The 20,230-nt window shown below is 41.9% G+C and overlaps 1 protein-coding gene across 1 annotated transcript in view; it reads right to left on the minus strand.

Annotated features, from left to right (window-relative positions):
- Positions 1-19,356, minus strand: part of LOC120935667 — a 116,878-nt gene extending 97,522 nt beyond the window's left edge. The window contains exons 1-6 of the mRNA XM_040347720.1: positions 18,651-19,356; positions 17,273-17,386; positions 10,732-10,822; positions 6,277-6,452; positions 2,859-2,969; positions 994-1,075 (exon numbers count right to left, since the gene is read on the minus strand). Coding sequence (XP_040203654.1) covers positions 994-1,075; positions 2,859-2,969; positions 6,277-6,452; positions 10,732-10,822; positions 17,273-17,386; positions 18,651-18,938 — 862 coding nt within the window. The 5' untranslated portion in view covers positions 18,939-19,356. The remainder of the gene's footprint in view (positions 1-993; positions 1,076-2,858; positions 2,970-6,276; positions 6,453-10,731; positions 10,823-17,272; positions 17,387-18,650) is intronic.
- Positions 19,357-20,230: the final 874 nt, after the last annotated feature.

The raw sequence follows: 20,230 nt of genomic DNA on the forward strand, positions 1-20,230 counted from the left end.
TAAGACCCAGGGTGTTCTACTTAGTTCTACTCCGATCTTTTCTTCAGCAGAAAACTGAGAAGCTTGTCAATTAACGCAATTCCTTTACGAGCCTTTTATTGACTTTCATCATCTCACTAACAAGTGTTGTGCAACAAGAGCAGGAATCAGTAATCAGGGCTCTAGGGAATTTGAGAAGTAAGACCATTACACTTCAGCAGAATCAAAAGGCAACTAGTGTTTTTCATTCTAAGGATCGAAAATGGCTTAAAAATATTTATATCTATAAATAGCAGTATAAGAATTGGTTCACACTGCTGCGACAGCAAAGTCGTACAATTTTGTCTGTGACTTCCAACTTGGATGCTATTTAGGAGCATGTCCAAGGGCTGAAATTGCACCCAAGTCGGACCAAAGTAGTGCAGGAACCTTTTCTAAAGTCAGAGCGACTTATCAGTTAAGACAGCTCTTATAGGAAAACATTGAATTTGACATGTCATGCGACCTGCGGTCTCACAAGTCGGATCCCATGTCGCAGTAGTGCGAACCGAGCCTAAAGGTGAGATTGCATTCAACACCTTGAGTGGTTGATAAAGAAGTAGATTTTTCAAAGTGAATTTACACTTAGATTAGTAAGTGAGGTGAATCCAAGTGAAAATTCTCATGGTTTTCTACAGAGTACTTCAAAAACATGGTAGTATGTTAATTTTATCCTGTCCAAAATTGTCACCTGTGTGTACGCTATGCTCATGTGTTATCACATTATGCATGACAGTCCCAAGCCAAGCAATTGTAAAAACTTTACCAAGAACATTCTATTGAAAAGTCTTTCAAGCTTTTCAGACATGGCGCCCAGACAGCTGGCCCACCGAATTGCAGAGAGTTGGCTACGACTGGACATATACATTCTATTTAAACTCACTACTATAAATAAGATATGGTATGTCAAACAAAGTGTTTAGCAGATGTATGTATATACCTATCTGTAGTATTATAAATAAATAAACGTTTTACCTGTGAAGTAACATTCTGAAAGGATATCATTGATCTCTCCTCGTGGAGTCACTTTCACCTTGGACAAACAGTGTCCTCTATCCTGCAGAAACAAATTTGTTTACTATCTTCATAATAAATATTTATCAGCTTATTTTATTTCTGCTGTTTCAATAAAGGAAACGCTTTTGCAAAGTCGGAAATCAATAAACAACTCTTCCAATTATACAAATAAGTCAATTTCTGCAGCGTTTACAGCTTAACTCGCATGATTTCAAACCCACATTTTATTGCGAGTTCAGGGGCGATTTGAACTGTGTGGGTTAATGCCCAGATTTCTATTGAAATCGCCCCCGAAATCGCCAAAAGTAGTGCGGGAACGGTGTCGGACGGTGCCGCTGCCTGCAATAGGCTCCGATTTGGTATGATTACAAATGGTCGGATTGTCCGATAAAACCGGTCCGTCGGACTGTTGTCGAAAGTTCCGATCGTGTGTATGGGACTTTTCCGACAACAAAGGTCCGACGGACGTGTTTTAGTGGACAATCTGACCGTCTGTATGCTCCATCGGACAATTGTTCTCGGTTTTTCAACAGACAAATGTTCGCTGTGCATGCTCTCAAACTTTCCGACAACAAATGTCCGATGGAGGATCATCCGATCCCGTGTACACAAGTCCATCGGACTAAAGTCCAAAGTAAAAATACGCATGCTCCGAACCAATGCTAAACATCAGACAACAATAGCAGAAGTTGCCCAAAGTGTGGCGGTAAAGAGCTGAAAAAACACGTGATTTGGTGAATGTTGGCTGAAAAAGTTCTGCCGTGTGTATGCATACCAAGTTCACGGCCAACTTTCCTTCAGACAAAAATCCACGAAAAAGTCAGAACGCGTGGATGAGGCTTAAGTGTTGCTGAGATGCAACAGGAAAAAATTGTGTCTCCTCCCTTGACAGACAGGGTTGTGTAATGTGGCAGAGCTTTGTGAGCACACCTTCACATTGGGCCAATTTGACATGCGATTTGACATTTCAAATCGCATGCCAAATTGGAGCATTTTGCCGGCAATGGCACCACCAAAATCAGTGCGATGCCGACTTTGCGGCGCCGCACCAATTCCCAAAAGTAGTTTCTGCACTACTTTTGGCGACTTCGGGGGCGATTTCAATAGATGCCAAATGTAAAAACCGGCTTGAGCTGCTGATTAGCTCTTTACCCAGATCTGTGATCAGTTGTGTCACAGAGAACGCCATCATATGACACCCTCTCAGAACTGGCCGGCCGCGCTGTAGCCAACAATCGGCTATATCGTGGTCGGCAAGTGGTTAAAGAATAAAGAACTTCTCTGCAAACAAAGTAAGTGTGTGAAATAATTTTTTTACATTATTTTAGTTTTTAAGAATTATACATTTGGGGAGCAGGCAACAAAGATGTTATAATCTGTCATGAAATTAATCCTTTTTGCAACTTTATGGATTGTTTCCTGATATTTGTAAAAGGATACTAAGATTTTTCTTTGCTCATAGAAACCAATACGTTTTTAACTATCATTTTTCTAGTTTATATCTGAAACTGAAACATGATTGCTACACAGTTTACTGTTTGCATTTTTTACCTACACCAGCCTCTACCATTTTTGTAATAATACCAGTTTGGGCACTCTTCTTTCAACTATTTCTTGCAGTGGGCAAAGATGGCACGATTTTGCCCAAAGATTCAAAATTGTTTGCTAGCTTTGAATTTCAGGATTTTGATATAAAATTTTACAAAGAACAAAATGTGGTTAAAATTGTGTTGTTCAACAAAAAGATAGAATTGATCAAGGTCTGAATACTTTTACAAGGACATGTACTTCACAATATCCTTTTAAGCGGTCAAAACACTCACCCCATTTCTATCAATTGTGCATTCTTCTGTGTTCCCACTACTAAATAAACTCATAGAACAACTTGTTTGTATGATATTCAATTCCAGATTATACATCCATCCACTGATAACCTAAAACAGATTAAACATGGGTTAGATAGCAAATATGTCTTATCCATCTGAAAAGGATGGTAGGAAAACTTTTCAGACCTCAGGCATTTCATCTACACCTCTGTGGCTTCCTGACTATATAAAAAGTTATAAAAGGTGGATAGAAAAGTTAAAGTGGTGTTTGAGCCGCAATTTTTTAATAATAATAATAAAAAAAAAACCACTGTAGCTGCTGACTTTTAACCACTTAAGACCCGGACCAAAATGCAGGTAAAGGACCAGGCCCCTTTTTGCGATTTGGCACTGCGTCGCTTTAACTGACAATTGCGCGGTCGTGCGACGTGGCTCCCAAACAAAATTGGCTTCCTTTTTTTCCCACAAATAGAGCTTTCTTTTGGTGGTATTTGATCACCTCTGCGGTTTTTATTGTTTGCGCTATAAACAAAAATAGAGCGACAATTTTGAAAAAAATTCAATATTTTTTACTTTTTGCTATAATAAATATCCCCCAAAAACATATATAACAAATTTTTTTCCTCAGTTTAGGCCGATACGTATTCTTCTACCTATTTTTGGTAAAAAAATCACAATAAGCGGTTATTGATTGGTTTGCGCTAAATTTATAGCGTTTACAAAATAGGTGGTAGTTTTATTGCATTTTTATTAATTTTTTTTACTACTAATGGCGGCGATCAGCGATTTTTTTCGTGACTGCGACATTATGGCGGACACTTCGGACAATTTTGACACTTTTTGACACATTTTTTGGACCATTGTAATTTTCACAGCAAAAAATGCATTTAAAATGCATTGTTTATTGTGAAAATTACAGTTGCAGTTTGGGAGTTAACCACAAGGGGGCGCTGAAGAGGTTATGTGTTCCCTGAAGTGTGTTTACAACTGTAGGGGGGTGGGGCTGTAGGTCTGACGTCATTGATTGTGCATCGCTATATTAGGGAACACACAATCGATGACAGCGCCACAGTGAAGAACGGGGAAGCCGTGTTTACACGCGTCTCTCCCCGTTCTTCAGCTCCGGGGACCGATCGCGGGACTTTTTATTCTATGCAGCACTGTGCTACAGTATTTTACCTGACAATTACGCGGTCATGCAATGCTGTACCCAAACAAAATGTTTTCACAGATGGAGCTTTCTTTTGGTGGTATTTGACCACCTCTCTTTATTTTTTATTATATCAACAAAAAAAGACAGACAATTTAAAAAAAAAAATATATAGATTTTTATTTTCTGCTATACAGTAAAACATATCTATTAAAAAAGGTAAAATCTCAAAAATGTTGGCCAAAGTGGATTCTGATATATGTCTTTTGGTAAAAAAAAAAAATCCCAAAAAGGGTCTATTGATTGGTTTGCGTGAAAGTTATAGCGTCTACAAACTATAGGATATATACTGTACTGGAATTTAAGTATAAGTGGTTTAGAGAAGTCGATATGCATATGAAAATAAGGAATCCTCTGTGGTAAAATAGCATACGTCTCTTAGGCCTCATTCACACTATGGGCCGTTCGGGTCCGTCTGTCACAGACCTGAACGGCCGCCGATGCATTCCTATGGAGCGTCGGATGTCAGCGGAGACATGTCCGCTGACATCCGACCCCGATCCGATCTGCTGAAAACAGACGTATGGGGGCCACGTCCCCATCTGTCCATGCGGATCGGGTAAGATCTGATGAAAACGGACATGCTGGCCGTTTTCATCAGATCGCTCCATAGGACACAGCAGTGCCCGACAAGCCCCTCCCCACTCAGTGAGCAGAGAGGAGCTTGTCATCCGTCGGCTCAGTGGAGATCTGCGGACTGATCTCCCGCTGAGCTGACGGGAGACGGAGTCCGCCAAGTGTGAATGAGGCCTTAGACAGGTCTCTACTGGCCACCCTCCAAAGCTCCAAGATGTTCATGCAAAAGAAGCCAAAATGCTACATAATGTAAAATTGTATGTGTAATAATTTATTAAAAACAGTCAAAATACTCACAAACATGCAGATACACATTGGGGGTTATTTACAAAAGGCAAATCCACTTTGCACTACAAGTGCTAACTACAAGTGCAAAGTGCACTTGAAATTGCACTGAAAGTACACTTGGAAGTGCAGTCGCTGTAAATCTGAGTAGGCCTTTCACTCACTTCCACCGGGTGATATATGTGAAGCTTTTCCATTGGTGACGGTGCACTGATTGAAGTCGAATTACAATCAATATATGGACTTTTGTTGATGAAATATTCACCTGTTGTCTATTTTTTGCACTTTTTTGAACATATATGTATTGATTAATATTATGCACTTTATTATTGTATAACTTGCACTTTATATGTGATGCATATAAAAAATTAGCATTTTGCACTTTATTATTGTTATAGTTAAAGATGATCAGAACAATAGCGCCCCCTATATTTACACATTTCACTAGTTATTGTTATAGTTAAAGCTGATCCGAACAATAGCGCCCCCTATATTTACACATTTCACTAGTTAAAGTCAGCACTTTTCAGGGGAGCAGCTTTATTATACCACCTACTTAATTACTATCTTTTTTCTTGTCCAAGTTTGGGGCTGCATTTCTGCAAATGGAGTTGAAGATTTGGTCAGGATCAATGGTGTCCTCAATACTGAGAAATACAGGTAGATACTTATACATCATGTCATACTATCGGGGAGGCTTGTGCTTGGCCCCAATTTTTCTGCAGCTGGACAAAGACCCCAAGTGTGCAGCGTGCATTAAAAACTATCTTCAGTATAAAGAAGAACAAGGGCCCGGATTCAGAAAGGAGTTACGATGGCGTATCTCCAGATACGCTGTCGTAACTCTGAGTGTGAGGCGTCGCATCTCTGTGCCTGATTCATAGAATCAGATACGCCTCACTGTTGCCTAGATACGAGCGGCGTAAGTCTCCTACGCCGTCGTATCTTGGGATGCATATTTACGCTGGCCGCTAGGTGGCGCTTCCGTTGATTTCCGCGTAGAATATGCAAATGAGTTAGATATGCCGATTCAGAAACGTACGTGTGCCTGGCGCATTGATTTACGTCGTTTACGTAAGGCTTTTTTCGGCGTAAAGTTACCCCTGCTATATGAGGCGTAGCCAATGTTAAGTATGGACGTCGGGACAGCGTAGAATTTTGCGTCGTTTACGTCGTTTGCGTAATTCGTACGCGAATAGGGCTGTGCGTAAGTTACGTTCATGTCTAAAGCATTGACTAAAAATAGCAGCGTTTTACAGCCTACGCCTGGGCGCTGTGTGTGTGAGGGCACTCTAATCATTAATAAAGGTTAGCGAATACATTTAAAAAATAAATATTGCTCACCTTGCGCTCAGCTTTTGTAACATTTTCCAACTCAAAGTAGAATGGGTGGTTTAAAATCCTGTTGACGTTTTTCATTGCAGATGGTAAAATTGTTGACAGCTCGTCATTGTTTGGGTCTATAGGTTGATAACACCCCAGGCATTGAGCAGTAACGACTCTCACAGGAGGTTCGGTAACTAGCAATAAAGCATGAAACAGAAATGTACTTTTACATAAAAGCAGTATAAAGTACCATTAAGTAATGAAATTACATTTTTTTAAATAACTTAATAACTCAAGTATTTGATTGTGCAGTTTAGACTACATGAAGTATAGAAAATGACACTTCAAGTAGATATTAATGAAGATGTTGTTGTTACCTACCTACATTACATTAAAGTATAATTAACAAAAAAAATTATTCTTTTAAATTTTATATAGAGTGGGGAGAGATTAGCACACCTGTGAGCTTTTTATAGCTGTCTTTGCCCATGTTAGGTAGATTCACCATTTCTATTTGTCCTGTTTGTGATTACCACAGAAATGGAAAGAAAACCTCAAATGTTGGGATGTCACCAAAACAGGAGTAAAAGGGAAATCTTTCGATGGGGACACTAGCTCTGGTGACCCTGGTGAAAACCTGAGACTACCTCACTTTGGCGGGATCTCCTCTTACTTATTTTGGCTATGGAACAGGAGTTGAAGGGAAATCTTCACAATGGACACAGGTAGCAAAAAAAACCTGACAGGGGTTATAACCCTCCCTTACTGTCATTTTATTAGTACATCTGCAAGTTAATTTAGTATGAGAACAATTGGGAATGGGTCAATATTTCCCACCTACAAAATTCTAATGTCTCATTATTGCTAGGGCTAACTCACAGGCGGTGACTGGTGTTTTACTGCATTGTAATGTCAATGGCCTAGATTCAGGTACGACTTGCGCCCTCTTACGGAGGCGCAGCGTACCGTTTTAACGCTGCGCCTCCGTAAATTACCTGCGCTACGCTTCATTCACGAAGCAGTAGCTCGGTAATTTGCGTGGGCGCTCCGTAAAAATGGCCGACGTAAGCGCGCGTAATTTAAATGATCCCGTAGGGGGCGTGGATCATTTAAATTAGGCGCGTTCCTGCGCCGAACGTAGTGCGCATGCTCCGTCGGGAAACTTTCCCGACGTGCATTGCGGCAAATAAAGTCGCAAGGACGTCATTTGCTTTAACGTGAACGTAAATGGCGTCCAGCGCCATTCACGATTCACTTACGCAAACGATGTAATTTTCAAACATCGCGACGCGGGAACGACGGGTATACTTAGCATTGGCTGTCCCTGCTAATAGCAGGAGCAGCCTTACGCGGAACCCGACGAACGCAAACGACGTAAAATGCGTACGCAGGGCACGCATACGGTTGTGAATCGGCATGAGTATGCAATTTGCATACTCTACGCTGACCACTATGGGAACGCCACCTAGCGGCCATCGTAAGAATGCAGCTTACGATACGACGGCATAAGAGCCTTATGCCAGTCATATCTTAGGCTGCAGTCGGCGTAACGAGCTTTCTGAATACAGAAAAGTCGTTACGCCGGCGCAACTAAGCAATTGCGCTGCGTAACTATGGATACAATGACGCAATTGCTTACTGAATCCACCCCAATATTTCCATTGCATACATTCCTGAATGAGGCTTTAGGAGTAGTGGGTGCTGAAGCAACAACCAGCTGGAAAAATCATAGATCAAAAGCACATATTCGCCAGCACACCCTGGATCATCAAATAATGTCCAAATATTTATTGAAGGACGATTACATCACAGAGGACATAGTGCAACGTTTCGGAGCTGCACATGACCCCTTTTTTCTGGCACGTTTTTTACTGCATTGTAAAACTCCGGTCACTACAAGGACACGCAGAAAACAATTGTCCCATTCACACTGCAACTCAGCCCAGCTGCATTGTATCGTGCTGTACAGAATCACATGGTACTGTAACATACTTACTCAAATTCTAAATCAAATTTGAGCAAGTATGGTACATGTATCCCTATATTTACTATCTGGGATATACTCCCTGGGATTGGGGGTAACTCACTATCCCTTTTGCATATTTAGATCTTATTCTGGCTGTCTGTGCTTGGATGTGTTTTTTCTCTGGGTTGGCTGGACCTGCTGTGACCTAGACATTGTTTGGGCGGACACACTGGTATGAGCACACTGATCTGTTACATCTTGTTTCGTTGTATTGTGAATTATGATATATTGTTGAATATTTTTATACTAATATGCATGTTAATGAATAAGGAAAAGGAAACAGTATCCTCACATGTGTGAACAAGTGGATACTTAATAATGTAAAAAGGTGCCACGTCCTAATAAGCATGGAGAGAAAAAGTAACTAGGGGCGAGTTGTTGGACTGCTGCAGTCTCCCGGGAGGCTTATGGACTACACCCACTGCCAATTTAACCACTAGAACTATTACTGCCTCTGGGCCACAAGCCCTTAAACTTTAGGCTTAAATCCTGGCACAAACCTTCTAATACTTGAATATTACAATAGGGTTGGGAGCCACGCCCCCCCCCCCTCTCTGGCAGTGCAACACTCCATCTAAGATCTTTTTGCCCATAAGGGTTCTTTTCCACCTATCTAGTGTCCAGCAGCCCGGACCTAGTTACTAAGCCTCTATAAGAAGTCTTTTCTTCTATGCTGTATACCTACTATTGGAATTTACTGATGTTTTAATACTATATCAAACTACACCTAAGAGACTCTGTGAAGAAGCGCTGTAAGATGCGCAAAACCGGTCGAGTCATTACATTGCAAGTTCCATCTTTCAGACAGTTCATGTCTGAACCTCCTTCATTGATACAGGATGTTCTAATTATCTAACTAATCTTTTATAGTTTGTACTTTATCTTTGAAACGCTGTATTACTTCCTGTTATGTCTTGGAGGCATCTTGCAATGTCTAGTTAGTTTGTTAGATAGTTCCGTTGGAACGTCAAGTTTTTAATATGTGAACTGTACTTTTATGTTCAAATAAATTCAATTTTAGAAAATTTCTCTCTGTGCGACTATATTCTCACCAGCATACAGTGCCTGAAAAGTCTAATATGCATGTTATTTCATACAGCATGCCCACCTTAATTTGTCTGAGAACTGAAGAAGCCAAAATAACTGGCAAAACACGTTAACCTTACAGGCATTTTGAAAGCTCATTATATTGGGCTGCTACCATTCTAGTCTGTATATGTATTGTTGATTGTATCAATAAAATATTTTGGAGGTCTTATTCTAATAATGTATGGTATATAATACCACTGTCTTTGCCTCTTTTTTTATCCTTGTATCAACAAAGTATAGGTTTTGGTGTCTCCAGTGTTGTACAGTTATATAGCCAGATTCATAGAGACTTACGATGGCGTATCAGTAGATACGCCGTCGTAAGTCCGAATGAGCGTCGTATCTTTAAGCGTATTCTCAAACTGAGATACGCTTCACTGTTGCTAAGATACGACCGACGTAAGTCTCCTACGCCGTCGTATCTTATGTGCATATTTACGCTGGCCGCTAGGGGCGTGTACGTGGATTTATGTGTCGAATATGTAAATGAGCAAGATACGCCGATTCACGAACGTACGTACGTACGTACGCCCGTCGCAGTAAGATACGCCGTTTACGTAAGACATAAAGATAAACCACCAAAAAGATGGCGCAGCCCATGCAAGGTATGGACGACGGAACAGCCGTCGTATTTTACTTTGTTTGCATAAACGTACGTGAATGGGGCTGGGCGTAGGTGACGTTCACGTTGAAAGCAATGAGTATTTGCGACGTGATTCTGAGAATGCGCCGTACCAACGGCCCTCATTTACATGGGGTCACGGGTACTTTACATGGAGCACGCCCACTACCTGCCTAATTTGAATTAGGTGGGGTTACGCTGGGCCATTTGCGCTACGCCGACGTAACTTAGGGACCAAGTGCTTTGTGAATACAGTACTTGCCTCACTATGTTACGTTGGCGTAGTGCAAATAGGATGCGCTATGCCGGCATAAACATACGCCGCGATACGTGAATCTGGCTAATAGTCCCTATCTATAGGCAACAGGAGATCTTTTTTCCAGTATTCCAGTATTTTCAGTATTCTATGCATGTTTTAGGAGCCATGCAGGCTTATTTATAAATGCAGATCACAAAGAAGCCTAGCAGTGAATCAGCAATCAATTGCCTTAGATTTAATAAGTGAGAACATAAATCTTGTTGGTTTTGATATTGTTTTTCATTTTACATAATTTTATCACTTTGCACTACCTTGAATACCTCTAATTGTATCAACAATGATTATTCACTACCTAGAGATCCTTTTTGATTTCCATATAGTTACTGTATATAGTTTATAAGTTTGAGAAAGACACATATCCATCCATTTCAACCTTGTTCAATTTAAAAATATAACAATAACAATGTGCTGACATACCTGTAGGAATAATATAACAGTTTTTGGATAAAACCGTCTTTGTGTTTTGTGCTGTATTGACCAGAATATGTGCTGAGCATTCCCCTCTTTCCTGAATGAAAAAACAGGTTAAGAAATAAATTATGCTAGAAAGTAATCATATTCCAAAACATGAAGGAACTATTTATGTGAATGTCTGACATTGCTTTGGTACTGGGCATACTAGTGAGTCTGAGGAAACCATCCTTTACATCTCCACCTGTAGCACCTTACTAGGGCTTAGAAGCAACCAGTAGCGGAATATATTCTCTGTATATGCCTTGAAGCATGTTATAAATTCAAGAATATTTAAGCCCAAAAATAACTATTTGATGTAATAAAGCTTACAAGTCCTTAAATGTGGTGGTAGCATTCGTTTTCCTTTTTCAGGCTAAGAAAATGTTCATCAAGTACAGAAATACTTGTTGATTTTCCCAGAAATTAAGTGGCCTTGTCATTTCCTGTGAGTTCAATTGGAAGCATAAAAACATTTGACCTTCCTTGTGTAATTCACTATTCCCCTCACCTACTGTGTTATGGAGGTAAAAAGAGTCCAGCCTGGAAGACAGCAATGGCTCCCTTCACAGACACGGAAGTTAGTGTAGCCACCCTAGGACAGGAAGTGTGTTATTCACCAGGGAAAAATGAAGGAAAAAATAAACTGAAGAAAGAAAACCTCATCTAAGAACTTGGGGCCAGATTCACAAAAGAGATACGACGGCGTATCTCCTGATACGCCGTCGTATCTCTGTGATCCGCCCATCCTAACTATGCGGCTGATTCATAGAATCAGTTACGCATAGCTAGCCCTAAGATCCCACAGGTGTAATTGACTTACACTGTCGGATCTTAGGATGCAATTCTATGCCGGCCGCTAGGTGGCGAGGCCATTGCGGTCGGCGTAGAATATGCAAATGACTAGTTACGGCGATCCACGAAGATCCGCGCGTTCGTCGCAATCCTGTACGTCGCCGCTAGTCGTTTTTACCCGTCGCAAAGTTACACCTGCTTTAACATGGCTTATCTTTAGATCAGCCATGTTAAAGTATGGCCGTCGTTCCCACGTCGAATTTCGATTTTTTTTTTTGCGTAAGACGTCCGGGAATACGAAACGCCGTAACGCACGTCGGATTTAAGAAAAACGTTGGGGCGCCGTAATTTCGCGCAATGCACATCGGGAAATTTGAACACGGAGCATGCGCACAACGTTCGGCGCGGGAACGCGCCTAATTTAAATGGTGCCCACCCCATTTGAATTAGGCGGGCTTGCGCCGAGCGCATTTACATTACACCGCCGCAAGTTTACAGGTAAGAGCTTTGTGAATCAGGCACTTACGCTGTAAACCTGCGGCGGTGTAACGTAAATCAGATAGGTTACGCCGCGGGGGAGCAACTTAAATGTCTGTGAATCTGGCCCTTATTGTTTTAAAGTTTAGATACATTTTCAGCATTAATAAGAAATATATTCACGCACTTTAATAGTTGCCAACATTTTAAAAAAAAACTTTCCTGGGACACCCTTTGTGTTGTGCGTATAGCAAGCCCTTGTAGGCAGTGAATGTACTTTCATTAGGGGCAGAGAATTCATTTATAATGGCCCTGGTTCTTCAAAAGGCATATTGTTATACTAATCATTTATTACAGGTATATATAGTAGCGTATAAAGAAGAAAGGAGGGCGCAGCCATCTTTTGCATTACCAAAGATAAAATGTATTAAAAACTATAACAGCAGTAGTCATACTCACAAACAAACGTTCTAAAAAGGCTTGTCAGTATACCAGCAAATGGAACCATGTCCCTAGACACCTGCAACCTGGACTGGGTGTTGAAGGGGACCAGATGGCATTGCAAACAGTTACCACGTTTCGAGGGAGGACCTTCTTCTTCAGACACTAGGTTGCAGGTGTCTAGGGAAACAGTTCCATTTTCTGGTGTACTGACAAGCCTTTTTTTTTTTTTTTAAGTGTATTTTGTGCGTGTACTCGAGAGAGGAGCCAGACTGCAGGAGTTGGGAGTAGGCAGGCCTCCCCCAGAGGCAATCTGCCACCTTTCTCCATGCCCCGGGTGGCAATGGCAGGTGTGTGAGGGGGTCCTCCCACACAGCCCGTCCTACCTGCTCCGCTTTGAAGCCCAACGGGGCAGAGGGACTCCCTATAAGGGAGTGAGAGGATTTGCCCGCTCAACCAGCCCCGTTAGTCCTTTGCCTCTCTTTTTAGAGACCACGTGGTCAAAGTGCGTGCATGTTAACCCAATTTCGAGTGCGTGTAAGTGTGGTGGTTTTTGTGGGAGGGGGGTGGGCGTACTAAGCGCAGGCCTACCTCGCATAGCACACCGGGAGCCGGGCTGAGACCACCAAACTCAATTCACATGTAGCTGAGACCGGGATCCGAACCCCTAGCTGCAGAGGTGAATGGCTTGTCAGCGCAGTGCCAATCACGTTGAGCCACCGCAGCTCCGACAAGCCTTTTTAACACGTTTGTTTGTGAGTATTGCTGTTATAGTTTTTTAATACATTTTATCTTTGGTAATGCACAAGGTCAGTGCACCCTCCTTTCTTCTTTATATGTTTCAGTTCTAAGGATACCCATTGTTCTGAGAAGGGCAGCAAGACCACTGGCATTCCACCTTTCATCCAAAGGGTTGGCTGCACCACCTACCTATAGACTAAGCCCCCAAGCACAGTATATTGTGTTGTATACAGTATATGTAGTAGCAAGAGTTCTGCCTGTTTTCAATTTAATTTTTTCCCCTCAGTTCCAATTATAATTATGTGTATCTGCTTGGGGGAACGATGAAGGCAATGTAAAGATAAGATTTAAAAAAAGATTTAAAAAAGTCCCCTACAGTGCCTTGAAAACGTATTCATACCCCTTTCACTTTTGCTAATTTTGTCATGTTACTACCAAAAACGTAAATATATTTTATTGGGATTTTATGTGGTAGACCAACAAAAAGTGGCACATAATTGTGAAGTGGATGAAAAATTATAAATGGTTTTCCAAATCTTTACAAATAAATATGTGCATTTGCATTCATCCCCCTTTACTCTGATACCCCTAACTAAAATCTAGTGGAACCAATTGCCTTCAGAAGTCACCAAATTAGTAAATATAGTCCACCTGTGTGTAATTTAGTATAAATACAGCTGTTTTGTTAGAGAACCTTAGTGAACAAACAGCATCATGAAGGCCAAGGAACACACCAGACAGGTCAGGGATAAAGTTGTGGAGAAGTTTAAAGCAAGATTAGGTTATAAAAAAAATATCCCAAACTTTGAGCATTTCATGGAGCACTGTTCAATCCATAATCCGAAAATGGAAAGAATATGGCACAACTGCAAACCTACCAGGACATGGCCGTCCATCTAAGCTAACAGGCCAGGGAATTTATAAGAGAAGCAGCCAAGAGGCCTATGGTAACTCTGTAGGAGCTGCAGAGATCCACAGCTCACGAATAATCTGTCCACAGTACAACTATGAGGCCTCGTACACACGACCGAGGAACTCGACGGGCGAAATACATCGTTTTCCTCGTCGAGTTCCTTGTTAGACTGTCGAGGAACTCGACAAGCCAATTTTCTCCATTCCCGTCAAGGAAATAGAGAACTTGCTCGCTTTTTGGCTCGTCGAGTTTCTCGACAGTTTCCTCGACGAAAATGTACACACGACCGGTTTCCTCGGCAAAAAAATATCTCCCAGCAAGTTTCTTGCTGGTTTTTGCAGAGAAACTCGGTCGTGTGTACGAGGCCTTAGTTGTGCACTCCACAAATCTGGCCTTTATGGAAGAGTGGCAAGAAGAAATTGTTGAAAGAAAGCCATAAGAAGTCCTCTTTTGCAGTTTACTAGAAGCCATGTGGGGGGCACAACAAACATGTGGAAGAAGGTGCTCTGGTCAGATGAGACCAAATTTGAACTTTGTGGCCTAAAAGCAAAGCGCTATGTGTGGCGGAAAATGCACACTGCACATCACCCTGAACACACCACCGCCACCATAAAACATGTTGGTGGCAGCATCATGTTGTGGGGTTGCCTTTCTTCAGCAGAGACAAAAAAGCTGATCAGAGTTGATGGGAAGATGGGTGGAGCCAAATACTTAGAAGAAAACCTGTTAGAGTCTGCAAAAGACTTGAGACTGGGGCAGAGGTTCACCTTTCAGCAGGACAACGACCCTAAACATACAGCCAGAGCTACAATGGAATGGTTTAGATCAGTGGTCTCCAAACTGCGGCCCGAGGGCCGGATACGGCCCTTTGCGTGCCTTTATCCGGCCCTTGTGGCACTATCCCTCCCACTGATACGAGACACTATTCTGCCATCTGACACCAACAATGGAGCACCATTTCTCCCACTGACACAACTAATAGAGCACTATTCCTCCCTATGATACCAGCAATGGGGCACTATTCCTCCCCCTAATACCAGCTGTTTACTAACAATGATGCCAGGAAAATTTCCACTCCCGCTGGCCAAAGTCCGGCCCTCCAAGAGTCTGAAGGACAATAAACCGGCCCTTTGTTTAGAATGTTTTGAGACCCCTGGTTTAGATCAAAGCATATTCATGTGTTAAAATGGCCCAGTCAAATTCCAGACCTAAATCCAATTGAAAATCTGTGGCAAGACTTGAAAATTGCTGTTCACAGATGCTCCATCCAATCTGACAGAGCTTGAGCTATTTTGCAAAGAATGGGCAAAAATGCAATTCTCTACCCAAAAAGACTTGCAGCTGTAATTTGCAGTGAAAGGTGGTTCTATAAAGTATTGACTCTGGATACAAATGCACGCCACACTTTTTACATAATTAAAAAATTTGAGCACCGTTTATTATTTTTCCTTCCACTTCACAATTATGTGTTGGTCTATCACATAAAATACATTTACATTTTCGGTTGTAACATGACAAAATGTGGAAAGGGGTATGGATATTTTTCAAGGCACCGTATCTCCTACCATCCAAAGACTCACATTTCCTGGTTTACACCAAAGAGCAAATTAATGTAAAGTTCCAGGAGAGGGTTACCTTATGACCACCTCTCCAAAAAACAGAATTACAAATATATTAAGACAGATATAAAATATCAATTTAAAAATGCAAACTAAAAAAAAAACAACAACAACAACATTGTAGTTTTCTTTTAAGCCTATTTCAGGAGTTGCATCATTGGCATGCAAACAAGGTCCCGGCTCCCACGACATGCAGTTTGTTTACTTCTAACATCACATCACTTAAAGTGGAAGTAAACCCTTCAATTTGATAGTTACAAAAAACAGTTAACATTCCCAGCATGCCGGAAATGCTAACTGTCACATTTGCTTGTGCTCTCAACCAAACTGTCAAACCATCCAATTGCTGGTTTCATAACAGGTCACATGTACAGCATTATGGCAGTTGCAGATTAAACAGAGGTCAGGATGGCCGCTTCCTTGGCTGAAAACGATAGGAGGGTTTACTTCCACTTTCAATCATGTCTATATTGTACACTAATAGAGTAACTTCCCCTGCTACCACTCCCCTGTAATGTATTGAGGGCTTACCTGTGTCACCCCTGAGTGCACCACTGAATACCCAGGAATGAGAACAATAATTATAGGGCCATCATTCACAATTAACTCAGAATTGATAACCTGTAAATGCTTTAAGAATCCCCTTTGGATAATGTGGAGTACTGTAGTTACAGTACAGTGGTACCTCGGATTGTGAGTAACGTGGTTAGTGAGCATTTCGCAATACGAGCACTGTATTTTAAAAAATCCTAACTCGCATTGCGAGTGTTTTCTCGCAAAACGAGCAGGATTCAAGCCAAAGCGGTGTGCAGTACCACGTTTGGCCTGAGGTGGGGGGGGGGCGCCTGAGCCGATCGGAGCCGTTCGGAAATGCTCCCTAAGACTCTGTTCACAAGCCTTTCCGAGGTTTGCTGAGGTCGGCCGAGCTGTCCTCTGGCCTTTCCGTGCATTTCCGAGGCTCTCCGGCACCCCCCACCTCTGGCCGCATGCGGTATTGCATGCCATTGAAGTCAATGCGGAACAAATAATTTTTGTTTCAATTAACTTCAATGGGGAAACTCGCTTTGATATGCAAGTACTTTGGATTACGAGCATTCTCCTGGAACGGGTTATGCTCGTAATCCAAGGTTCCATCCACTCTACACAGGCATGTACAGGTTTTTGGCTTGACATATTTGGCATTTGTTTACTCACTGAACCTCATCTTTCATAGTTAACCAAAAACTTGGACATTACGCTGTGTTTGTGTATACTAGAATTAATCTAAGAGTATTTTATACTGAAAATATAGATTTAATAAACAGCTGATAAAATATTGTGTAACATAAAAAAAAAATATTAAACTTACCATCATTATATTCTACAGGGTGTCTGCCTTTAGCAAAGATGTAATGTTTGGGGGTTTAAGTGGGTTTTCATATACAAAATAAGCATTTATTTTTTGTGCACTAAATAAAAACAATCGCTCTGGCAGCAAAAGGGTTAGGTTTACACACAAGTTAGTACAGCCATGTGAACTTACTGCATCTTCTGCTTTGAAGTCACACTGTTTCCAAGATGTATCAATTCTCAGGGGACACACACTTTCTCGTATTTCAAAATTCACAAACTGATGTGTTAGGCTGTCATTTTCTTGCTGTTAGTAAAAATACAACAGAAATGTTACTAAAGAATTTTTACACCTTTGATATTTTTTTTATAGCATTTATTTGAAAGTTGCTTCATGCTTTTTGTAAAAAACATATTACTTAAAGTAATACAAATGTATAATGCTCCAGCACACCCTCTTAGTGCCAACTGTCCTATTTATTAAGCAGTTGGACTGCTAGTCACGTTAAAGCTGGTCTTCAGTCTTATCTCCCCACCCCACACTAAGCATTACTCAGCCCCCCCCCCCCCCCCCCCCACAGCTAATCTCTCACACTTAGATTTGAAAAACAAAACTACCTTCTTGCGTGCTCCATCACACCTGAATGGACTGGAGCCTTACTTCTGCATCAAACAACACTTTTATAGTGATCCTTTTTCTTTTTTTTTAATCAAGATCTCCTGTTTTTTTTGTTTTTTTTTTATTATTTCTAGTGATCCCCATAATATTTTCTTTCGTTTTGTGTGTCGAGTTACCAGAACACCATTATTATCTTGTATTTTTTAACCTCAAGGAGGTTGGTTGGTGTTGGTGTCCCTTGTTAATTTGACATTGTATTTTTGTTATGTACCTGCCAACTCACAAACAAACTGTCCTTTTTGAAGTAAACACATAGTCAAGTATTTGTGAAAAAAATAGACATTTATTAGGGGTCATAACAAAATAAAGAGGAATGCAATGCTGGACAAACTGGTGAAATTGGCGAAGCCTTTGTACCCCAGGGCACACGTCATCTATTTGACAGGCAAAATTGGTAGCCTGAGGAGTCCATATAATAGGGAGCACAATCTGGTCCAGAACTCAGAGAGATCGGAACAGCAGCAGATGACATAAGCGCGAATCGCCTCTCACCAAATGCCTACTAACAAGAGATTAGCAGAAGGAGCCCAATGGGTGGCGCACTTGGTATTGAACTTCCCTCTTATAGTGCCGTCATACGTGTTGTACGTGACCGCGTTCTTGGCGATCGGAATTTCCGACAACATTTGTGTGACTGTGTGTATGCAAGACAAGTTTGAGCCAACATCTGTCGGAAAAACATCCACGGTTTTGTTGTCGAAATGTCCGAACGTGTGTACGCGGCAATACGGTTAAACAATATGTCAAACTGAATGTTTATGTCTATGCAGCAAACAGCCAAAAGGGGTGCCTCAGATCTCACCTGCACATCTAACCACCCTCTTAAATCTATGAACACCGTTACTTAGCAAATCTCAATAGTAAACATAGAAAGAATGGAAAATGTACCTACCTTTATCTTGGCCTCTGTGATTCTATACAAAATAAACTTGTTTCCATCAACTTTTGCTTCATTGTAGGATTTGAGCGCTTCATCGACTGCATTAAAAATATTCTCGTCATCACAGTCCACATTAATAGCTGGAACTGGAACAGCAGAACCTGAGAAACAATAGGAGAAAAGCAGCAGAATGGGTAAGAGCCCCATTGCTGACCGTGATTTCCCAAAAGACTGATCAGGAAAATGTGAACTTATGAACTCCAGGCAAAAGCAAAGGCGAATAAAAAGCAAACAGAACATTGCTTGAACAGAGAATGGTCAATAAACTCTGCTGATACGTATTACTCAATCCCACAATGCAAACTCCAGTATAGGTTTACATAAACATTTGTTTGAGTGGGCATTGCATGTCATGAAGGTTGTCCACATTTACGAGTATTAACAGAATTTCATGGCTACTTAAAGCAGAACTAAAGTCTCCTTTTCAAAAACGACAAGAAGACAGGCTCTTTAAATGCAGTGTCTATTCTGCAATACAATTAAACCTACTTGCCTGCTCACAGGCTTCTTTAGAATGTACACTGAGCTTGGCAAGTACACCTCAGTTTACATTCTGGCACAGATTCTGTGTACCGGGATGACTGAACTCCTGTGCATGCGCAGCAGTGAAGTCATACCGTGACACTCGAAGAAGACAGCCCTAGCTAAGCACATGAAAGAAGCAGGGTAGAAGATGCTGACACCGGTGAGGTAGGGTGACCACATTTCCAAACTGCCATTCAGGGACAACCCCCCCTTCCCATAAATCAGCTTGTGCTGTAACGAATCACAGCACAACCGGCGGGTGAGCGCTCTACCCAGAAGTACTGATCACACCCCCAAAAAAGGCTGCCACGTTGCCACTTTACTCACTAACGGTGCTTGCCTTGACCGACCGAGACCGGTTTTACCTTGTTTCAACGCTGGCCCTTCAGTAATTAGACACAAGAGGCAGGATTTATGATTTCTCCAATCACAAGCAGGTGGAGATTGTGCCTCTCCAGACATTCCCAGCCAGGGCAAGTACTGCGAGTAAAGCGGTGATGTGGCAGCATTTTTTGGGGGCATCAGATTGCCCTGGGTGGGGGGGGGGTGGTGGCTGTGTCAGTTTCATTCCGGGACACTGTATTGTCCCGGAATGAAGGTGCTCAGGACAGCCCGGCAAAATGCGGGACTGTCCCGGCCAATTCGGGACATGTGGTCACCCTAAGTGGGACAGAGTGCGATGGGGAGGACAGCGGGATTGACGGTGCTTGTCCTGGCTGACCGAGACCCATTTTACCTTGTTCCAACCCTGGCTCTACACAAGACAATTAGACACAAGAGGCGGGATTCATGATTTCTCCAATCACAGCAGGGGGTGGAGATTGTGCCTCTCCAGACATTCCCATCCAGGGCAAGTACTGTAAGTAAAGCGGCGATGTGGCGGTATTTTTTGGGGGCATCAGATCGCTCTGGGGAGGGGGGGGGGGGGTGGTGGCTGTGTCAGTTTCATTCCGGGACACTGTATTGTCCTGGAATGAAGGTGCCCAGGACAGACCTGCAAAATGCGG

The sequence above is a fragment of the Rana temporaria genome, chromosome 4, assembly GCF_905171775.1.
Source record: "Rana temporaria chromosome 4, aRanTem1.1, whole genome shotgun sequence".
Taxonomy (NCBI): domain Eukaryota; kingdom Metazoa; phylum Chordata; class Amphibia; order Anura; family Ranidae; genus Rana; species Rana temporaria.